The sequence below is a fragment of the Mobula birostris genome, chromosome 13 (assembly GCF_030028105.1).
Source record: "Mobula birostris isolate sMobBir1 chromosome 13, sMobBir1.hap1, whole genome shotgun sequence".
NCBI classification, from domain to species: domain Eukaryota; kingdom Metazoa; phylum Chordata; class Chondrichthyes; order Myliobatiformes; family Myliobatidae; genus Mobula; species Mobula birostris.
Genome location: NC_092382.1, coordinates 20,798,603 through 20,818,511, shown reverse-complemented (window position 1 = coordinate 20,818,511; position 19,909 = coordinate 20,798,603). Strand labels below are relative to the sequence as shown.

General features: G+C 46.1%; 2 protein-coding genes and 1 long non-coding RNA gene across 4 annotated transcripts in view; 2 read left to right on the top strand and 1 right to left on the bottom strand.

Moving 5' to 3' along the window:
• The window catches only part of LOC140208560 (uncharacterized), a 32,938-nt gene extending 16,704 nt beyond the window's left edge, over positions 1 to 16,234 (top strand). Inside the window, exons 3-4 of the long non-coding RNA XR_011888823.1 lie at positions 9,527 to 9,668; positions 15,803 to 16,234. This is a non-coding gene — a long non-coding RNA (uncharacterized lncRNA). The remainder of the gene's footprint in view (positions 1 to 9,526; positions 9,669 to 15,802) is intronic.
• LOC140208542 (uncharacterized) lies at positions 86 to 9,265 on the top strand. Of its 2 annotated transcripts, none has more exons than XR_011888817.1 (2): positions 86 to 354; positions 802 to 1,333. XR_011888817.1 is itself a non-coding variant. In XM_072277287.1 (2 exons), exon 2 carries the CDS (start codon positions 6,538 to 6,540, stop codon positions 7,408 to 7,410), a length of 873 nt encoding a protein of 290 aa, XP_072133388.1. In that variant the 5' UTR covers positions 114 to 354; positions 6,215 to 6,537; the 3' UTR covers positions 7,411 to 9,265. The 2 variants fall into 2 exon arrangements, 1 of the variants encoding a protein (XP_072133388.1); XM_072277287.1 differs by lacking the exon at positions 802 to 1,333 and adding an exon at positions 6,215 to 9,265 and having other exon boundaries at positions 114 to 354.
• Positions 16,235 to 17,816: 1,582 nt separating the features above from the next.
• The window catches only part of LOC140208557 (uncharacterized), a 28,255-nt gene continuing 26,162 nt past the window's right edge, over positions 17,817 to 19,909 (bottom strand). The window contains 1 exon segment of the mRNA XM_072277305.1: positions 17,817 to 19,733. Within this exon segment, the coding sequence (XP_072133406.1) occupies positions 18,552 to 19,733 (1,182 nt within the window). The 3' untranslated portion in view covers positions 17,817 to 18,551.

Here is a 19,909-nt window from a genome sequence, read left to right as displayed (position 1 = left end):
AGAGGTACAGTCAACGTTCCAGGCCGAGACCCTTCCTCAGGACGTCGACTGCACCTCTTCCTAGAGATGCTGCCTGGCCTGCTGCATTCACCAGCAACTTTGGTGTGTGTTGCTTGAATTTCCAGCATCTGTAGAATTCCTCATGTTTAAAGTCTGCAGATGCTGGAAATCCAAAGCAACACAAACAAAATGCTGGTGGAACTCAGCAGACCGGGCAGCATCTATCGAAAAGAGTCAACAGTCGACGTTTCCAGTTGAACCTTCCTTCAGGACTGAGATGAAATGACGGAAATACCTGAATAAAATCGGTCCGGATGAGGAAATGTCTCGCTGGAAGGTGATAGGTGAAGCCAGGTAGGTGGGAAAGCTGAAAAGCTGAAGAAAATAGAATCTAATAGGAGAGGAGAGTGGAGAATAGGAGAAAGGGATGGAGCAGTGGACCCAGAGAGAAGTGATCAGCAGGTGAGAGGACGTGGAAAGTCAGAGAGGAAGAGAGGGAGTGGGAGGGAGGGGTGAGGGAGAGATTTGTTCACCGGAAGGAGAAATCGATATTCATGCCATCGGGTTGGGGGGCGGGGGGTACCCAGACGGAATATAAGGTCCTGATCCTCGACCCTGAGGTGGCTTCATCTTAGCACAAGAGGAGGCGATGGGTTGACACGTCAGAACGGGAATGGGAATCGGAATGGGAATGAAAATGTTTGGACTCCGGGAAGTCCTGCTAGGAGCGGATAGTTCAAAGGTTAATTTATTATCAAGCAGGTATCCGTAAACAACTCTTGAGTTTCTTTTCTTCTCCAGAGAGCCACGAAACAAAGAAAGAACATGAAAGCCGTTCAGAGAGAAAAATCAAACTCCCACCCCACCCCCCGCATCAAAAAGAAATGCATCCCGATCATCAACCCCCAAAACCCACCCCTCCCGCACAAAAGGGAACAATAACATCGACCCCCCCCAAAAAAAACACAACCCCACCCTGCACAACTGCGGAGGGTCTGGTGTCACCAGTGTCGAGGCGGCCGCATCGGGAGCAGCGGACACAACGGGCGACCCCGGAAGATTCACAGGTGAAGTGTCGCCTCACCTGGAAGGATGTTTGGACAACGGAGAGAGTTCGGCCGTCCGGCCCTTTCACTGTGACACCCCGAACTCCACATCAAATCCGTCCACACCAATCTGGGTGAACTTTAATGACCAATAAATATAATTCCTCTCAGTGATCAGCTGTCTGAGTGATCACCTGACTTTGAGAGGAAGGGATGTCTCTGGTTGGAAGGACAGACCAAGGTAGAACATACAGGGTTAATGGTAAGGCACTGAGGAGTGCAGTGGAACAGAGGGATCTGGGAATACAGATACAAAATTCCCTAAAAGTGGCGTCACAGGTAGATAGGGTCGTAAAGAGAGCTTTTGGTACATTGGCCTTTATTAATCAAAGTATTGAGTATAAGAGCTGGAATGTTATGATGAGGTTGTATAAGGCATTGGTGAGGCTGAATCTGGAGTATTGTGTTCAGTTTTGGTCACCAAATTACAGGAAGGATATAAATAAGGTTGAAAGAGTGCAGAGAAGGTTTACAAGGATGTAGTCGGGACTTGAGAAACTCAGTTACAGAGAAAGGTTGAATAGGTTAGGACTTTATTCCCTGGAGCGTAGAAGAATGAGGGGAGATTTGATAGAGGTATATAAAATTATGATGGGTATAAGATAGAGTGAATGCAAGCAGGCTTTTTCCACTGAGGCAAGGGAAGAAAAAAACCAGAGGACATGGGTTAAGGGTGAGGGGTGAAAGTTTAAAGGGAACATTAGGGGGGGCTTCTTCACACAGAGATTGGTGGGTGTATGGAATGAGCTGCCGGACGAGGTGGTAAATGTGGGTTCTTTTTTTAACATTTATGAATAAATTGGACAGATACATGGATGAGAGGTGTATGGAGGGATATGGTCCGTGCGCAGGTCAGTGGGACTAGGCAGAAAATGGTTTGGCACAGCCAAGAGGGGCCAAAGGGCCTGTTTCTGTGCTGTACTTTCTATGGTTTCTATGGTTTAACACTGAGATGCAGTTGGTGAGTATGCTCTCAATGGTACAGTGGTAAAAGTCTGTCATATCCTGGGACAGAGGTGAGCTTTATTGATGCTCCGCAGGAAGTAAAGACGCTGTTGCGCCTTTTTGATCAAGATGGAGGAGTTCAGGGACCAGGTGAGATCCTCGAAAATGTGGACACCAAGGAATTTGAAGCTTGATACACGCTCCAATACAGTTCCATTGATGTAGATTGGGAGTGTGGCTCCTAACATGCCTGAAGTCCACAATGATCTTGGTCTTCTGGGTGTTAAAGGCCAGATCATTGTTGGCACACCACGCAGCCAAGTGCTGGACCTCATCCCTGTAGGCTGTCTCGTCATCCCCTCTGATCTGGCCAACCACCGTGGTGTCATCTGCGAACTTGATTATGGAGTTAGAACCATGTACAGGAACACAGTCACAGGTGAAAAGGGAGTACAGAAGAGGGCTCAGCCCACAGCCTTGAGGCACGCCGGTGTTCAGGGTGAGAGTGGAGGAGGAGAGGTTGTCTAACTTAACTGATTGGGGTCTGTTAGTCAGAAAGTCCAAGGTCCAATTGCAGAGGGATGAGCTGATACCAAGCTGGCAAAGTTTGGTGATCAGCTTGAAGGGGCTTACAGAATTGAATGCTGAACTAAAGTCAATGAACCTCATTCTGACGTAAGAGTTGGGGTTGTCCAGGTGGGTCAGGGCAGAGTGAAGTGCCGTGGAGATGGTGTCCTCTGTTGACATGTTGGTGCGATAGGCAGATTGATGGGGGTCCAGGATAGTGGGCAGACAGGATTTCAGATGTGATAGAACCAGTCTCTCAAAGCACTTTGCAATGATGGGGGTGAGTGCAACTGGGTGGAAATCATTCAGGCTCGTGGCAGTGGAATGCTTCGGCACTGGCACGATGGTGGTGATCTTGAAGCTTATGGGGACAACACCCTGGGCCAGGGACAGATTAAAAATGTCTGTGAAGACCCCGGCCAACGGCCCTGCACAGACTCTGAGCACATGGTCAGGTATTGCATCCGGACCAGCTGCCTTCCGTACATTCACCCTGCTCAGGGTGGCACAAACATCGGAGGTGGAAAGTGAGAGAGACAGTTCACCAGGTGGGAGATCCGCTTTGAGGGTGACCTCCTTGTTCCCTCGATCAAAGCGAGCGTAGAAGTAATTGAGCTCATCAGGGAGGGTAGCAGAGCTGGAAGGGGGCACAGTACTAGGAGGTTTGAAGTCTGTAATGACCTGTATGCTATGCCACATGGGCTGGGGGTCAGAGGAGTTGAAATGCTCCTCGATTCTCTGTTTGTAAATGTGTTTAGCCTGAGAGATTCCCCTCCTCAGGTTGGCCCTGGCTGAGCTGTAAGCCTCCTGGTCTCCAGACCTGAAGGCTGAATCTCAGGCTTTGAGCAGGAGGTGAACCTCTCTGTTCATCCATGGTTTCTGACTGGGGAAAACTTTTATTTGTTTTAGTGATGTCTCTCTATCTACACACTTGTTGATGTGCTCAAGGACAGAGTTGGTGTATAAATCAATGTTAATCTGAGAGTCTGTGGTGGCATGGGCAGCAAACGTGCTCCACTCTGTGTGCTGGAATTGGTGCTGAAGAGCAGAGTCAGCCCCCTCCAGCCAGATCTTAATAGTCTTCATTGTGGGTTTCACACGTTTAATGACCGGGCTATACTTGGGAAGCAGAAACAATGAAAGACGGTCGGACTTTCCCAGGTGGGGGAGGGTAGTGAGTTTGCAAGCATCAGCCACATTTGTGTAGACATGATCTAAGGTTTTATTACCCCTGGTGGTGCATAATACATTTTGGTAAAATCTTGGAAGCACAGTACACAGGTTACAATGATTAAAGTCCTCAGCGACAATCAAAGCTCCATCTGGATGCAATGTCTGCAGCTTGCTAATAGCAGCACTGAGGTCTTTCATGGCTGCTTTAGCATCAGCATCCAGTGGAACATAAACTGCGACAGCAATGATGCATGTTTTGTGACAATGAGGGGAGGTTGTTTTCTTGACACCAGTCAGATGTTGTTCAGACACCAGATACAGTCAGCAATCAAATGGTTGAGCCTGGAGCCTTCTCCTCCCCACCCTCCCGCCACCTTCTTTATTGGGCCTCTGCCCCTACCCTCTTCAGTCCTGACGAAGGGTCATGGCCCGAAATGTTAACTGATCATTTCCACGGATGCGGCCCGACCTGCTGAGTACCTCCAGCGTGTTGTGAATGGTGCGATGAATGTGCTGAGCTGTGTATATCACAATGCAAGAAGCATCGCAGGAAAGCCAGATGAGCTCAGGACAGGGAATTATGAAATTGTAGCCATTATTAGGACTTGGTTGCACCCAACAGTCTGAGGGATTTAGAGGAACAAATTTGTAGAGAGATCGCAGACCATGCCAAGAAACAAAGGTTGATTCAGTAAGTGATTTTAACTTTCCATATATTGACTGGGACTCCCATACTGTAAAAGGACTAGATGGGTTAGAGTTTGTCAAATGTGCCCTTAATCAGTAAGTAGAATTCCCGACGTAGAAGTGTGCAATAAGCTGTTAGGGAATGATCCAGGGCTGGTGACAGAATTTAGTGATCATCATGCCATGAGATTCAAAGTAAATATGGAAAAAGAAAGGTCTGGACCAGGGGTTGAGATTCTAAATTGGAGAAAGGTCAATTTTGATGGTATCAGAAAGGATCTGACAAGTGTGGTTTGGGACAGGCTGTTTTCTGGCAAAGGAGTACTTGGTAAGTGGGAGGCCTTCAGAAGTGAAATTTTGAAGGTGTCTAGTTTGTACATGTCTGCCAAAATAAAAGTTGAAAGGTAACTGGTGCTGGGAACCTTGGTTTTCAAGCGATATTGAGGTCCCGAGTATTTTGTCCCTCTGAATGCCTCAGACTGTTGGGTGCTACCAAGACTCATTAATGACTACATTATCATAATTCCACCCCAAGCTCATCCGACTTTTTTTTAGTCGTCTTCTGTGGGTTTCTAAAAGCTTCCCAATCGTCTTTGCTCTTTTGTTTGCCCTCTCTTTGGCTCTTATGTTGGCTTTGGTTTCTCATTTCAGCCACGGTTGTGTCCTCCTGCCTTTCCAATGTTTCCACATCTTTCGGATGTATCGATCACTGAGCTCCTGAATTGCTCCCAGAAACTCCAGCCATCGCTGCTCTGTTGTCACTCCTACCTTTTCCCTTCCAGACAAGTTTGGCCAGCTTCTCTGTCATAGAAACATGGGGATGTTCAGTGCAGAAACAGGCTATTTGGCCCATCTGGTCAATGCTGAAAAATCATTCAAGCTGTCTAATGCAACTACCTGTACTGGGACCATCGCCCTCCAGACCCCTACCATCCAGGCTCCCATCCAAACTTCTTTAAAATGGTGAAACTGAGCTCATATTCACCACTTGTGCTGGCATCTCATTCTGCACTCTCACAACCATTTCAGTAAAGAGCTTTTCCAAATGTTCCTGTTTAATTATCAACTTCCCCACTTACTCCTGACCTCTGGTTGTAGTCTCACCCAACCTCGGTGGAAAAAGCTGCTTGCATTTGCCCTATCTATACCCTCATAATTTTGTATACTTCTAACAAATACTCAAAGCAATGTATAATTTCTTTCTTTATGTTTAGAGCCTTTCTTAGATGTGTAAGATGATAAAGGGCATTGATCATGTAGATAGCCAGAGGTTTTTTCCCAGGGCTGAAATGGCTAACATGAGGGGGTATAGTTTTACAGTGCTTTGAATCAGATACCGAGGGGATGACAGGGGTAAGTTTTTTTACAGAGAGTGGTGGGTGCGTGGAATGCACTGCCGGCTACTTGTGTGAGTATTTCAGTTACTGTGGGGCCAGGAACCCATGCAGCTCAGTGGGAACAGGGAATAATACCAATGGGGAGAGTCAGACTGAGCCAGGTCACAGATTGGAGATGGCAGAAATGCCCCATTCTGATAGAGACAGGAAGAGCATCAGAGAATTTGCTGGTCACTCCAGATACCAGCTCTGTGCCCAGTTAGAAGATGATTTCTCTCTCCAACCTGGATTGAACCTCACTGTAACAGTGTGATGCCAGATCACACCTTGGCAACTCAAGTGATCTCATCTGAAATGTTGTCCGACACCCATTGATGGATTTTGTAAATCTTTTTACAGGTTAAAAATGACGAGGAATTTATCTACAGGAATCTTGAACACAACACACCAGTTTTGCTGTTCTTGTCCAGATATTTAAGAAGTAGAGCAAGCGAATCACTTGATCGTCCCGCCCGCTCAGACTGTGGGGAGGGATTCACTCAGTCATTTCAACTGAAGATATATCAGCAAGTTCACACCGGACAAGGCCATTCATTTGTTCTGTGGGTGAGAAGGCATTCAGTTGCTCATCCCACCTGTGGACACATCAGTCAGTTCATCCTGGGCAGAGGCTGGTCATCTGCTGAATTTGTGGGGGAGGATGCATTCAGTCATCTGACCTAATGGCTCACCAGCGAGTTCACACCAGGGAGCAGCCGTTTACCTGCTCAGACTGTGGGAAGGGATTCACTTGCTCATCCAAACTGAAGGTACATCACAGAGTTCACACTGGGGAGAGGCCGTTCACCTGCTCAGACTGCGGGAAGCGATTCAGCATATCATCTCACCTTCTGATTCACCAGGCAGTTCACACTGAAGTGAGGGATTTCATCTGCTCAGTCTGCGGGAAGAGATTCTCTCAGTCATCCAACCTACAGAGACACCAGCGAGTTCACACTGGGGAGAAGCCATTCACCTGCTCAGACTGTGGAAAGGGATTCACGCGGTCATCCCACCTGCAGAGTCACCAGCGAGTTCACACTGGGGAGGGGCTGTTCACCTGCTCAGACTGTGGGAAGGCATTCACTCAGGCATCTCACCTACGGAGACACCAGTCAGTTCACAATGGAGAGAGGCCATTCACCTGCTCAGTCTGTGGGAAGACATTCACTCAGTTATCCAACCTACAGACACACCAGCGAATTCACACTGGGGAGAAGCCGTTCACCTGCTCAGACTGTGGGAAGGGATTCACACAGTTAGCTAACCTACAAACACACCAGTCAGTTCACACTGGGAAGAGGCCGTTCACCTGCTCAGACTGTGGGAAGGGATTCACCACATCGTCTCACCTACTGAGTCACCAGTCAGTTCACACTGCAGTGAGGGATTTCACCTGCCTAGACTGTGGGAAGAGATTCTCTCAGTCATCCAACCTACAGACACACAAGCGAGTTCACACTGGGGAGAAGCCGTTCACCTGCTCAGACTGTGGAAAGGGATTCACTCGATCATCCAACCTACAGAGTCACCAGCGAGTTCACACTGGGGAGTGACTATTCACTTGCTGTGAATGTGGGAAGGCATTCACACGATCATTTCATCCACTGAAACACCAGTGAGTTCACACTGGTTAAAGGCTGATCACCTGCTCACACTTTGGGAAGAGATTCTCTCAGCCATCTTCACCAAGGGTGCATCATTGAGTTCACACTGGGGGGAGGCCGTTCTTCTGCTGTGAATGTGGGAAGGGATTCACTCAGTCATCTAACCTTGTGACACACTAGCAAGTTCACACTGGGGAGAATGTTTCAATAAGCTGCCTGCTGGATATTTGTCCATTACCATTGCTGAATGCAATTTCAACAGTGACTGTCGGTGCTGAACTCTGCAATTATTGCTGCTGCTCACCACACCCAGTTCTGCACCCTGGTCACTGGGCATGGGAGGAGCTTATTCTGCTGCATATTCACCTTTAATGGGACTGGAGATTAATATTCTGGATCTGAGACAAATAAATCAGTTCTATTTTAAACGCTGTCTTCATTACTTAGTGAATTTATAACACACCTTGTACAGTAGAGAGTCAACTCAGGCTGGCTGGACACTGCCAGTGATTCTGTTCTACAACAGTCCTTTTAAATCCTCCCCTGTTGTTCCCCTTTTGCTCTCCCTGTGGGATGGGTTCCAATCACCACTCTGCGGGTGAAGAGGTTTCCCTTGAATTTTCTGCAGACTAAAGAAGTCGAGCTGATTGCAGTTCTGTCTGAGATGTTCTTCACCCCTGAAATCTCTGGGCTGAGTTAACCTCCTTATTCAGGGCTCATTTCCACATTATGGGTCATTTTTCCTGCTTCTAAAGGGTTGTTAGAAAACACCACTGTCCTCTGAAGACTGAAAGCAGGATGGGAAACCATTAGTTGGATGCTCAATGAAGCAGGGTCAGAAACCAGAGGCGGGTCTGCACAGGGCAGAGTTTGGGGCTCTGAACGATGGTCAGGGTAAGAATGTATGATGAGGAGAAGGGAATCAGCAACGGGGTGGGGCAACGAATGACAGAGTAGCAACATTTGGAAGCTGATTGACAGGGAAAATAATTCGGTTGACTGATGACACAAACAACGCCTGTGGTGAGGTGCTCCATTGATCGAGGAACATGTGTGTGTTGGGAATGGTTATATCTATTGAGGGAGTTGTTCCTGCTTGTTTATTCTGTAATATTATATCCAGATGTTTATATTTTAGATTATCCTATCTGTAATAATGTATTGATTATCATATAAATTGTGAGATTCTGTCCTGAACTGGATCAGGCTGGAATTTATGGTGCCTTAATGAAGTTATGGTGGTCATTCATGAGTTTGTATTTTAAAGCAAGATTTTGGTGAATGATATTTGCCACTTCATTGTGCCTTCATATGTAATCAGATTGAGTTAAACTGCTTTAGGATCCCGGAATGTGTTGGATTGTGTCTGGTTTCTCGGCATTTGCTGCATTTATTGCCTTGTTTGTTTGTATTGTATGTGTTTTTGATTTTGTTTCTCTTTTTGTGAACCCCCTTGTGCTGTATTTCTGCAAGGAACCCCTCTGTTTCTGGGAAGAGGTTTCCAACTCTAGTCAGGTGCTCGATGCTTCCCTGTCACCATCCCGTCTGCTCAGATCGTTGGGATGTCTCCCATGGAGGGTCATACTCTGGTTAATGTTTTCTTCCATAATGATGATTTATTTTTCTCAGTTTGCCTCTCATTTAAGTTTTCTGGTCTGTATTTCTTATCATGATTGCAGATACACACATGGAGTGCTGAATCCTGTTCAGTTTATATACTTAGAAGTTTTATCTGACAGTTGTGATTTTTTTTTTCATGTGTGTTATTCCTCTTCCTCCTTCTGTCCAAGGTTATTTTAATCTAAATGGGCTTGAGTGTAAATAGTCTTTTCTAAAGTTGTCATTTCAGTTCTTATTTATCTTTGTAAATTTTACTGATTGAAATAGGACAAAATATTTTCATTAAAAAAGTCAATGTCTGTATTCATGAGAATGTTTATTGCCTTTGTTGTATTTAACTATTGGGCTCTGTTTGGTAGGTTTTTTAAAGCCTTGAACTAAATTTTGTCAAAGGTTTTCCCTATTTCACACTACTTTCTATTGTCTTTGCTTGTTGATATTCCAGATACGTGTGTATCAAGAGTCCCGATGAAGGGTCTTGGCCCAAAATGCTGATTTCCATCCATAGATGCTGCCTGAGCTCCTCCAGCACTTTGTGTTTAGTTCAGAAACAAAGGTTCTGAACTTAAAGAGGGGTAACTTTGAAGGTATGAGACGTGAATTAGCTAAGATAGACTGGCAAATGACACTTAAAGGATTGACGGTGGATATGCAATGGCAAGCATTTAAAGGTTGCATGGATGAACTACAACAATTGTTCATCCCAGTTTGGCAAAAGAATAAATCAAGGAAGGTAGTGCACCCGTGGCTGACAAGAGAAATTAGGGATAGTATCAATTCCAAAGAAGAAGCATACAAATTAGCCAGAGAAAGTGGCTCACCTGAGGACTGGGAGAAATTCAGAGTTCAGCAGAGGAGGACAAATGGCTTAATTAGGAAGGGGAAAAAAGGACATAAATAATCTTCCAGAAATAGTAGGGGACAGAGGGTCCAGTGAGATGGAGGAACTGAGCGAAATACATGTTAGTAGGGAAGTGGTGTTAGGTAAATTGAAGGGATTGAAGGCAGATAAATCTCCAGGGCCAGATGGTCTGCATCCTAGAGTGCTTAAGGAAGTAGCCCAAGAAATAGTGGATGCATTAGTGATAATTTTTCAAAACTCGTTAGATTCTGGACTAGTTCCTGAGGATTGGAGGGTGGCTAATGTAACCCCACGTTTTATAAAAGGAGGGAGAGAGAAACCGGGGAATTATAGACCGGTTAGCCTAACGTCGGTGGTGGGAAAACTGCTGGAGTCAGTTATCAAGGATAACAGCACATTTGGAAAGCGGTGAAATGATCGGACAAAGTCAGCATGGATTTGTGAAAGGAAAATCATGTCTGACGAATCTCATTGAATTTTTTGAGGATGTAACTAGTAGAGTGGATAGGGGAGAACCAGTGGATGTGGTATATTTGGATTTTCAAAAGGCTTTTGACAAGGTCCCACACAGGAGATTAGTGTGCAAACTTAAAGCACACGGTATTGGGGGTAAGGTATTGATGTGGGTGGAGAATTGGTTAGCAGACAGGAAGCAAAGAGTGGGAATAAACGGGACCTTTTCAGAATGGCAGGCGGTGACCAGTGGGGTACCGCAAGGCTCAGTGCTGGGACCCCAGTTGTTTACAATATATATTAATGACTTGGATGAGGGAATTAAATGCAGCATCTCCAAGTTTGCGGATGACACGAAGCTGGGTGGCAGTGTTAGCTGTGAGGAGGATGCTAAGGGGATGCAGGGTGACTTGGATAGGTTGGATGAGTGGGCAAATTCATGGCAGATGCAATTTAATGTGGATAAATGTGAAGTTATCCACTTTGGTGGCAAAAATAGGAAAACAGATTATTATCTGAATGGTGGCCGATTAGGAAAAGGGGAGGTGCAACGGGACCTGGGTGTCATTATACACCAGTCATTGAAAGTGGGCATGCAGGTACAGCAGGCGGTGAAAAAGGCGAATGGTATGCTGGCATTTATAGCGAGAGGATTCGAGTACGGGAGCAGGGAGGTACTACTGCAGTTGTACAAGGCCTTGGTGAGACCACACCTGGAGTATTGTGTGCAGTCTTGGTCCCCTAATCTGAGGAAAGACATCCTTGCCATAGAGGGAGTACAAAGAAGGTTCACCAGATTGATTCCTGGGATGGCAGGACTTTCATATGAAGAAAGACTGGATGAACTGGGCTTGTACTCGTTGGAATTTAGAAGATTGAGGGGGGATCTGATTGAAACGTATAAAATCCTAAAGGGATTGGACAGGCTGGATGCAGGAAGATTGTTCCCGATGTTGGGGAAGTCCAGAACGAGGGGCCACAGTTTGAGGATAGAGGGGAAGCCTTTTAGGACCGAGATTAGGAAAAACTTCTTCACACAGAGAGTGGTGAATCTGTGGAATTCTCTGCCACAGGAAACAGTTGAGGCCAGTTCATTGGATATATTTAAGAGGGAGTTAGATATGGCCCTTGTGGCTACGGGGGTTAGGGGGTATGGAGGGAAGGCTGGGGCGGGGTTCTGAGTTGGATGATCAGCCATGATCATAATAAATGGCGGTGCAGGCTCGAAGGGCCGAATGGCCTACTCCTGCACCTATTTTCTATGTTTCTCTAGATTTCTCGAATCTGCAGGTCCTCTTGTTTCCCAGATACTTTTGTTTCTTGAAAGACCAAGCCAAGAACAAGCTGGTAGTGGGGTTGTGTGGCTCTGTTGGTAAAATATTAAATAAAATCATTGGAAAGAGGTGGCATAGGGTTGGAAGGTGTAGAATTAAGGAACAGCAAATGTAAAAAACAAAAAAATCCCTGATGGGAATTGTAGAGACCTCCAAACTGAAGTAAGTATGTAGTCCACAAATGACAATGGGAGATAGAAAATGCATCCCAAAAGGGCAATGCAGAGGAGATGTACAAGGATGTTGCCTGGATTGGGGAGCATGCCTTATGAGAGTTGGTTGAGTGAACTCGGCCTTTTCTCTTTGGAGTGACGGAGGATGAGAGGTGACCTGATAGAGGTGTATAAGAAGAGGAGAGGCATTGGTTGTGTGGACAGACAGGTTTTTTCCCCAGGGCTGAAATGGCTAACACAAGAGGGCACTGTTTTAGGGTGCATGGGTGTAGGTACAGAGGAGATATAAAGGGTAAATTTTTTATGCAGTGAGTAGTGAGTGCGTGGAATGGGCTGCCAGAGACAGTGTTGAGGTGGAAACGATGGGGTCTTTTAAGAGTCTCCTGGATAGGTACATGGAGCTTAGAAAAATAGAGGAGTATGGGTAAGCCTAGGTAGTTCTAGGGTAAGGAAATGTTTGGCACAGCTTTGTGGACCAAGGGGCCTGTTCTGTGTTGTAGGTTTTCTGTATCTCTAAGGTGCTGCATGTGAGGTTGCTTAACAAGATCACAGCGCATGGAATTACAGGAAAGGTGCTTGTATGGGTCGAAGCTTGGCTGACTGACCAGGGAGAAAGAGTCAGAATAATGTGGCAATTCTGTTTTGCTGTCACTAACTAATGGTGTTCCATGGGGGTCAGTATTGAGACTGCATCTTTTCATGTTAAATCTGAATGATATGGATGACGGAATTGATACCTTGGTGACGAACTTTGCAGTTGATACAAAGATAGGTACAGGGCAGGTAGTTTAGAGCAAAGTGGGAGTCTGCAGATGGACTTCGATAGGTTTGGATAACAGGCAACTAAGTAGTAGATGAAATACAGTGTATGCAAATATATGCTCACGTACAATTGGTAGGAGGAATAAGGGCGTTGGAAAAAAAAATAAATGGGAGAAAATTCAAAAATCTGAGGTGCATAGGTACTTGGGAGTCCTTGAGCAGGAGTCCGGAAAGGTTTGCTTGCAGATTGAGTTGATAAAAGATGAAAACGGTAATGTTAACATATAAGAGCAAGGATGTGACACTGTAGCTTTATAACACATCGGTCAGTTCGCTGTTGGTGTATTGTGAGCAGTTTCCGACCTCCTGTCTGAGAAAAAGATGTGCTCGTATTGGAGCGGGTCTGGAGAAGGTTCATGAAGGTTCTAGGAATGAAAGGGTTAACTTAGGATCGTTAGACGGCTTTGACCCTGTACTCACTGGTCCAGAAGAAAGAGAGGGGATCTCATTGAAACCTATCAAATATTGAAAGGCCTGGACAGAGTGGCTATGAAGAAGATGCACCCTACGCTGTGTGAGTCTGGGACCAGAGGCCACGGCCTCAATGTATAGAGCATCCACTGAGAGCAGAGATGAGGAGGAATTTCTGTAGTCAGGGAGTGGTAAATCTTTGGAATTCATTGCCACAGATGGAGCAGAGGCCAAGTCAGTGAGTGTATTTTAAATGGATGTTGAAAGATTATGGGGAGAAGGCAGGAGAATGGGGTTGAGAGAGATAATCAATTGGACACGAAGGAATGGTGGAACAGACTCGATTGGCTGAGCAGCCTCTGTCTCACATCTCATGGCTCATGGACTGAAGAGGCTAGTGCGGTTGCATTAGGGTTAAGGTATCGTGAGGGTATCCACGCCTGGATTATTTCCTATTGATGCTGCCTGGCCTGCTGCGTTCCACCAGAATTTTCTGTGTGTCGCTTGAATTTCCAGCATCTGCAGATTTTCTCGTGTTTACACCCTGGATTATTGTATTCAGTTTTGGTGGTTCTGCTGTAGGAGAGAGGACGTCAAGCTGGAATGAGTGCAGGAGAGATTTACGAGAATGGTGCCGGTACTCGAGGGACTGAGTTCTGGAGAGAGGCTGGGCAGGTTGGGACTTCACACCTTGAAGTGCAGGAGATTGAGGCTGACATGATGCAAGTGTTCCAAACCCTGAGTGTCCAGAACTGGGGAACGTGCGCAGTCCTTTTCCCCACTTTTGTGGAACCAACAACCAGACGGCACTGGTTCAAGGTGAGAGAGGATTGATTTAATAGGGATGCCAGGGGAAAATTATTAATCCGCTCTCCCTTCCGGTTCATCGTTTAACTAACTCGATGAGTCCACTCTCAGGTTAAAGGAGCAACACCTCATATTACATCCGGGTAGTCTACAACCCGATGGCATGAACATCGATATCTTTAACTTCTACCTCTTCCTTTTCCTTTCATCAACACACACACCCGTCTCCTCCATTCTGTCTCCCCACTTCTCTCTTCTCCACTGTGGACCGTCTCCCTCTGGTTCCTCTTTTACTTCCTCTTTTCCCCATGGTCCGCTCTCCTATCCTATCAAATTCCTTCTTTTCAGTCCTTTGCATTTTCCACCTCCCACCTCTCAGCGTCTCACTTCATCTCCCACCTCCCCCACCCACTCACCTTCACTCTTACCTGGCTTCACCTACCATCTACCAGCTTGGACTCTTCCACTCCCCGCATCATCTTGTTCCAGCTTCTCCCCACTTCCAGTCCTGATGAAGGGTCTCGGCAGGAAATCTCTGTTTTGCTTTATCCCCCTCTATAGAAGCTACCTGACCTCCTGACTTCCTCCAACATCTTGTGTTTCTTACTCTGCATCTCCAACACCTGCAGAATCTCATCGGGACAGAGTGCAGAATGCAGAGAGTACATTGGGTCTCACTAATGTCGAGGAGGACACACGTGGAAAACTGGAAACAGTAGATGACCCCTGTTTGGGACCCTGTCTAGTGGTGAGGAGAGTGGTTTGGGGCAGGTCTAGAACTTCATCCACTTGCAGAGTTGGCTTCCAGCCCCCTACACCCCTCCTTATTGCTGTAAACCTCTCTCTTTTCTGGACAGCACTTCCACTTGGTGGTGATTTGCCACAATAACAGGAGCCCCTGATTTGTGGACTCTGTTGTCACCGGGTGGTGCTCTGCCGCAGTAACGCTGAGAGACAGAAATGTGACGCTGCAGACTGCTGAAATGTTTATTCAAGATTCAAGGTTGTTTAATTCCATTTCCAACAGACAAGTGTAAATGAGATCGAAATAGTTATTACTCCGGCTCCAAAGCAACACAAAAACACAATAGTAAAAACATATATCCACAGCTTATGTACTGTGCACGGATTGATCATATGATACTCTATGAAGATGCTTCATAAATACCCTATCGTTTGTGAATATGTTCTAAATTTCAGGGCCAAATCATCTCACCTCTGCTGGTAAATCATCCCATGTAATACACTGGTAAAACTGCACTGCTGGCTCCATAGCTACTCTAAGATTTCTTTCTGCTTGGGGATTAAAACTGTGCATAGAATTCCAGATGTGGCCTCACTAACACCCTGTGCAATAGTAGCTACACAGGCCCGTTACATAATCTCCACTCCCTGTGCGGTGAAGGCCAAAATACAATCTGCCTTTTGAATTACTTGATGCAGAACCAGAACGTCGTCATTAGATTTCCTTCCTTTGCTTCTGTGTTATCAGCAGATTTGGACATTTCCCATCTCGTTCCCTCCTCCAGGCAATTAAGCAGTGAATATGTTTACTGAACATACAAACATGTACCAGAGCCTGTCTGCAGGGTTAGTACTTTGCTCTGGGTGTAAGATGTGGGAATTCCGGGAATCTTCCCGTCTCCCAGACGGCCATATCGGCGCCCGGTGTGCTGAGATGCAGCTGATGAGAGAACGTGTTAGGGATCTGGAACTGCGGCTTGATGATCTACAGCTTATAATGGAACGTGAGCAGGAGATCGATAAGTGGGTGACTGTCAGGGAAGGGATGGGAAGAGCTCAGATAGCAGAGAGCACCCCTGTGGCCATCCCCCTCAGTAATTGTTATCTCGTTTTAGATGCTGTTGAGGGGGATGACCTGACAGAGGACGACCACGGCGATGCGGTCTCTAGCATTGGGTCTGGTTCCGTGGAGCAGAAGGGAAAAAGGAAGATGATCTCTGTTTTAAGTCATCATAACCTGAATCCCAACTTTGGCTATCATGGGTATCAGAATCATGCTGCACAGAACCGTCTGCATTGGCAGACTTTTTAGCTGTACTTCGAGTTACTGTGCAGGAAGGATAAATGTTAAAATCCATCTGTGGGTCGTCAGTGGTTGGCTTAGTTGTCAACTGAACTGCAGGAACAACCTTACCATCTGCCAGGTCATTCCCTATCAGCAAAGTAACATCTTCCACCGGTAAACTGGAGCATAATCCGATCTTAACAGGTCCTGAAACCAACCCTGACTGTAAAGTTACCTTGTGCAATGGAAAAGATACAATGCTGCCCCCAGTGCCTTTAATAAGATTTACCTCACCAATGTCAGTCTCATCACCAAACTTTAGAATACTGTCTAATATAAGTGACTGAGAAGCCCTAGTATCTCAAAGAATTTTCACTGGTACCGGGGTTGACCCTTCCATTACTAATATAAACCCATCTGACATAAAATGATCGAATCCCTTCTTAACTCATTCAGACCTCTCAGTCCTTAACTGAGCCTCAACAGAATGTTCAGAACCCTGTGGGTTTATAGGTGCTTCAACATACTGATCACAGGCATGTGGGACTGCCTCCTTTTCCTTTTTCTTCTTCAGGACAGGACAATTAGCCATCATATGACCAGCTTTCTTACAATAGTAACAAGAAAGACCAGAATATTTCTCCTTCAACTGCTTCCCTTCATCCTCACTCTTGTCACTAAACCCAACTTCAATTTCTGGTTTACCCTGGTTATCCCTGCTACTCCTTTGGAAGCTCTTATTCTGGGTAAACTTAACCTTATGAGTTAAAGCAAACACATCTGCTAATCTAGCAGACTCCTGCAAAGTGGCAGCATCCTTTTCATTTAAATACGTCTTTATGTCATCAGGGATGCACCTCCTGAATTCTTCAGTTAAAACCAAATCTTTCAAGCTGTTAAAATCATCATTAACATTTTTATATGTGCACCAGCGGTCAAAACACACAAACTTCTCATAAGCAAATCCATATAAGTCTGGTTCACAGATTTCCTCAAATTTCTAAACTTTTGCCTGTATGCTTCTGGGACCAACTCATAAGCACTGAGCACAGCCTGTTACACTATGTCATAATCAGCTGCTTCAACAACAGTCAAAGCAGAATAGGCTCGCTGAGCCTTCCCCTTAATTACACTTTGTAAGAGAATGGGCCAACCCTCTTTTTGCCACTTTAAACTCAGAGCAACCTTCTCAAAATGCTGAAAGTATTTATCAACCTCTGCCTCATCAAATGGAGGTAGCAATTTAACTTTCCGACTGGCCTCAAACTTATCCCCAGAGTCTAACGCGAGACCCTTTTGCTGCAATCTCTCTATCTTTTCCAGCTCGAACAGCCTCTGTCTTTCTGCTTCTTCCCTGTTTTTCTGCCTCTTCTCTCTGTTTTACTGCCTCTCTAGCCTCAACCTGCCTCTGCCGTTCCACAGCCTCCATCTTTAATTTTTCTAACTTGTACGGGAGCCCAAGCTCACTAGGTTTACTTTCAGGAAACACCTCCAACTCCTCCACTTTAAACACACCCTCATATACATAATGTTCAGCTATTATCCTCTGCATCTGTAACCTCCTCATTGTCGATTTCACCTTCACAAGTTTTAACCTTTCAGCAATACTCAAAACGCAATCCTTCTGGTGTCCTTTAGTGCCTCAGAGGTTGGCGCTTCCAGACATCTATCAACATCCATTGCTTCTGCCACACAAATAAATCAAAAGGGATTTCACCAATGAAGTTGGTTAGTAATCTATACACCCCCAAATCTGTTCATATCCAGGATGCAGGCCCCATTTTTTTATGAACCATAACGCTCTAGAAACGAACCAGCAGCAATAAACTACACCTGGAGTCTGGTTTTGATGTTAAATCCACTATCTTTATTAGCATCTACTAACAATATAGTATTTTAAGCAAGATAAACAGAAGTTAACAGTGTTATGCGTACGTGTGTGTAAATATAACTCCCAAACTATTGAACTCGGGGGAAACAAAGCTTGGAGTCTTGAGATGGTGAGCTATGAAAGTTCAGTTCAACCACAGAGCAGTTGAGGAGAGAGAGATATTTGTAATCCAGGGTAAATGTCGAGAGAAGGCAATAACGTGAATTCAAGTTTCCATGGTGGTAAAACGAGAGAACAGTCGCTGCAGATTTTATCCGTCATCGTTCCAAATCCATTTACGAATTATCACAGGAAGTGACTTGTCACAAGGGGTATCGTCTTCAAGTGAATTACCACACCACACCCAGGCAAGTGTTAACACATAGGTGGTCTTCATAGGATACCCCAAATCCGATCCACTCCTATGGATCAAATGAGGTGACAACCACACATTTGATGTTCGCTGAATCGATAATTAACCCACCCTTGTGGGCAGAGGAAAGTTCTAAACAGTGACCCTTGGCCACCAGTTCCCTTGTTTCGAACCTTCCATTTTTCCTCCTTCATCTCCATCTGACTCTGAGTATCTGTGTCCTCGGTTAAAACAAGCAGCGAGCGATGTAAACAAGCTGCAAGTCAGACTGATTTCCATTCTTAATCTCTCTCTCTCTCTTAAAATGACAGTCCACAGAAAATGAAACCTAGGGATTCATAACAATGGCCCAGTGTGAACTGACTGGTGTGCCAGTAGGTGGGATGACTGAGTGAATCTCTTCCCACAGTCTGAGCAGGTGAACGGCCTCTCCCCAGTGTGAACTCGCTGATGACTCTGTAGGTTGGATGAGTGAGTGAATCTCTTCCCACATTCTGAGCAGGTGAACGGCCTCTCCCCAGTGCGAACTGACTGGTGTGCCAGTAGGTGGGATGACCGGGTGAATCTCTTACCACATTCTGTTCAGGTGAATGGCTTCTCCCCAGTGTGAACTCGCTGGTGTTTCTGCAGGGTGGACGAATCAGTGAACCTCTTCCCACAGACTGAGCAGTTGAACGGCTTCTCCCCAGTGTGAACTCGCTGATGTCTCTGTAGGTCGGATGACTGAGTGAATCTCTTCCCACATTCTGAGCAGGTGAACGGCCTCTCCCCAGTGTGAACTCGCTGGTGTTTCTGTAGGGTGGACAAATTAGTGAATCTCTTCCCACAGACTGAGCAGGAGAATGGCCTCTCCCGCGTGTGAGCTGACTGGTGTGCCAGCAGTCCGGATGACCTAGTGAATCTCTTCCCACATTCTGAGCAGGTGAACGGCTTCTCCCCAGTGTGAACTCGCTGATGACTGTGTAGGTTGGATGAGTAAGTGAATCTCTTCCCACATTCGGAGCAGGTGAACGGCTTCTCCCCAGTGTGAACTCGCTGGTGACTCTGTAGGTGGGATGAATCAGTGAATCTCTTCCCACATTCGGAGCAGGTGAACGGCTTCTCCCCAGTGTGAATTCGCTGATGACTCTGCAGATCGGATGACCAAGTGAATCTCTTCCCACATTCTGAGCAGGCGAACGGCTTCTCCCCCGTGTGAACTCGCTGATGACTCTGTAGGCAGGATGACCAAGTGAATCTCTTCCCACATTCTGAGCAGGTGAACGGCCTCTGCCCCGTGTGAACTGACTGGTGTGCCAGTAGTCTGGATGACCTAGTGAATCTCTTCCCACATTCTAAGCAGGGGAACGGCTTCTCCCCAGTGTGAACTTGCTGATGTCTCTGTAGGGTGAATGACTGAGTGAATCCCTTCCCACAGACTGAGCAGGTGAACGGCTTCTCCCCAGTGTGAACTCGCTGGTGACTCTGTAGGTGGGATGAATCAGTGAATCTCATGCCACATTCTGAGCAGGTGAACGGCTTCTCCCCAGAGTGAATTCGCTGGTGTTTCTGTAGGGTGGATGAATCAGTGAATCTCTTCCCACAGAATGAGCAGGTGAACGGCTTCTCCCCAGTGTGAACTCGCTGATGTCTCTGTAGGTCGGATGACTGAGTGAATCTCTTCCCACATTCTGAGCAGGTGAATGGCTTCTCCC

Coding starts and splice junctions, on each gene's coding strand:
- LOC140208542 (XM_072277287.1), top strand. CDS start 6,538: ATGGCTCACCAGCGAGTTCACACCAGGGAGCAGCCGTTTACCTGCTCA.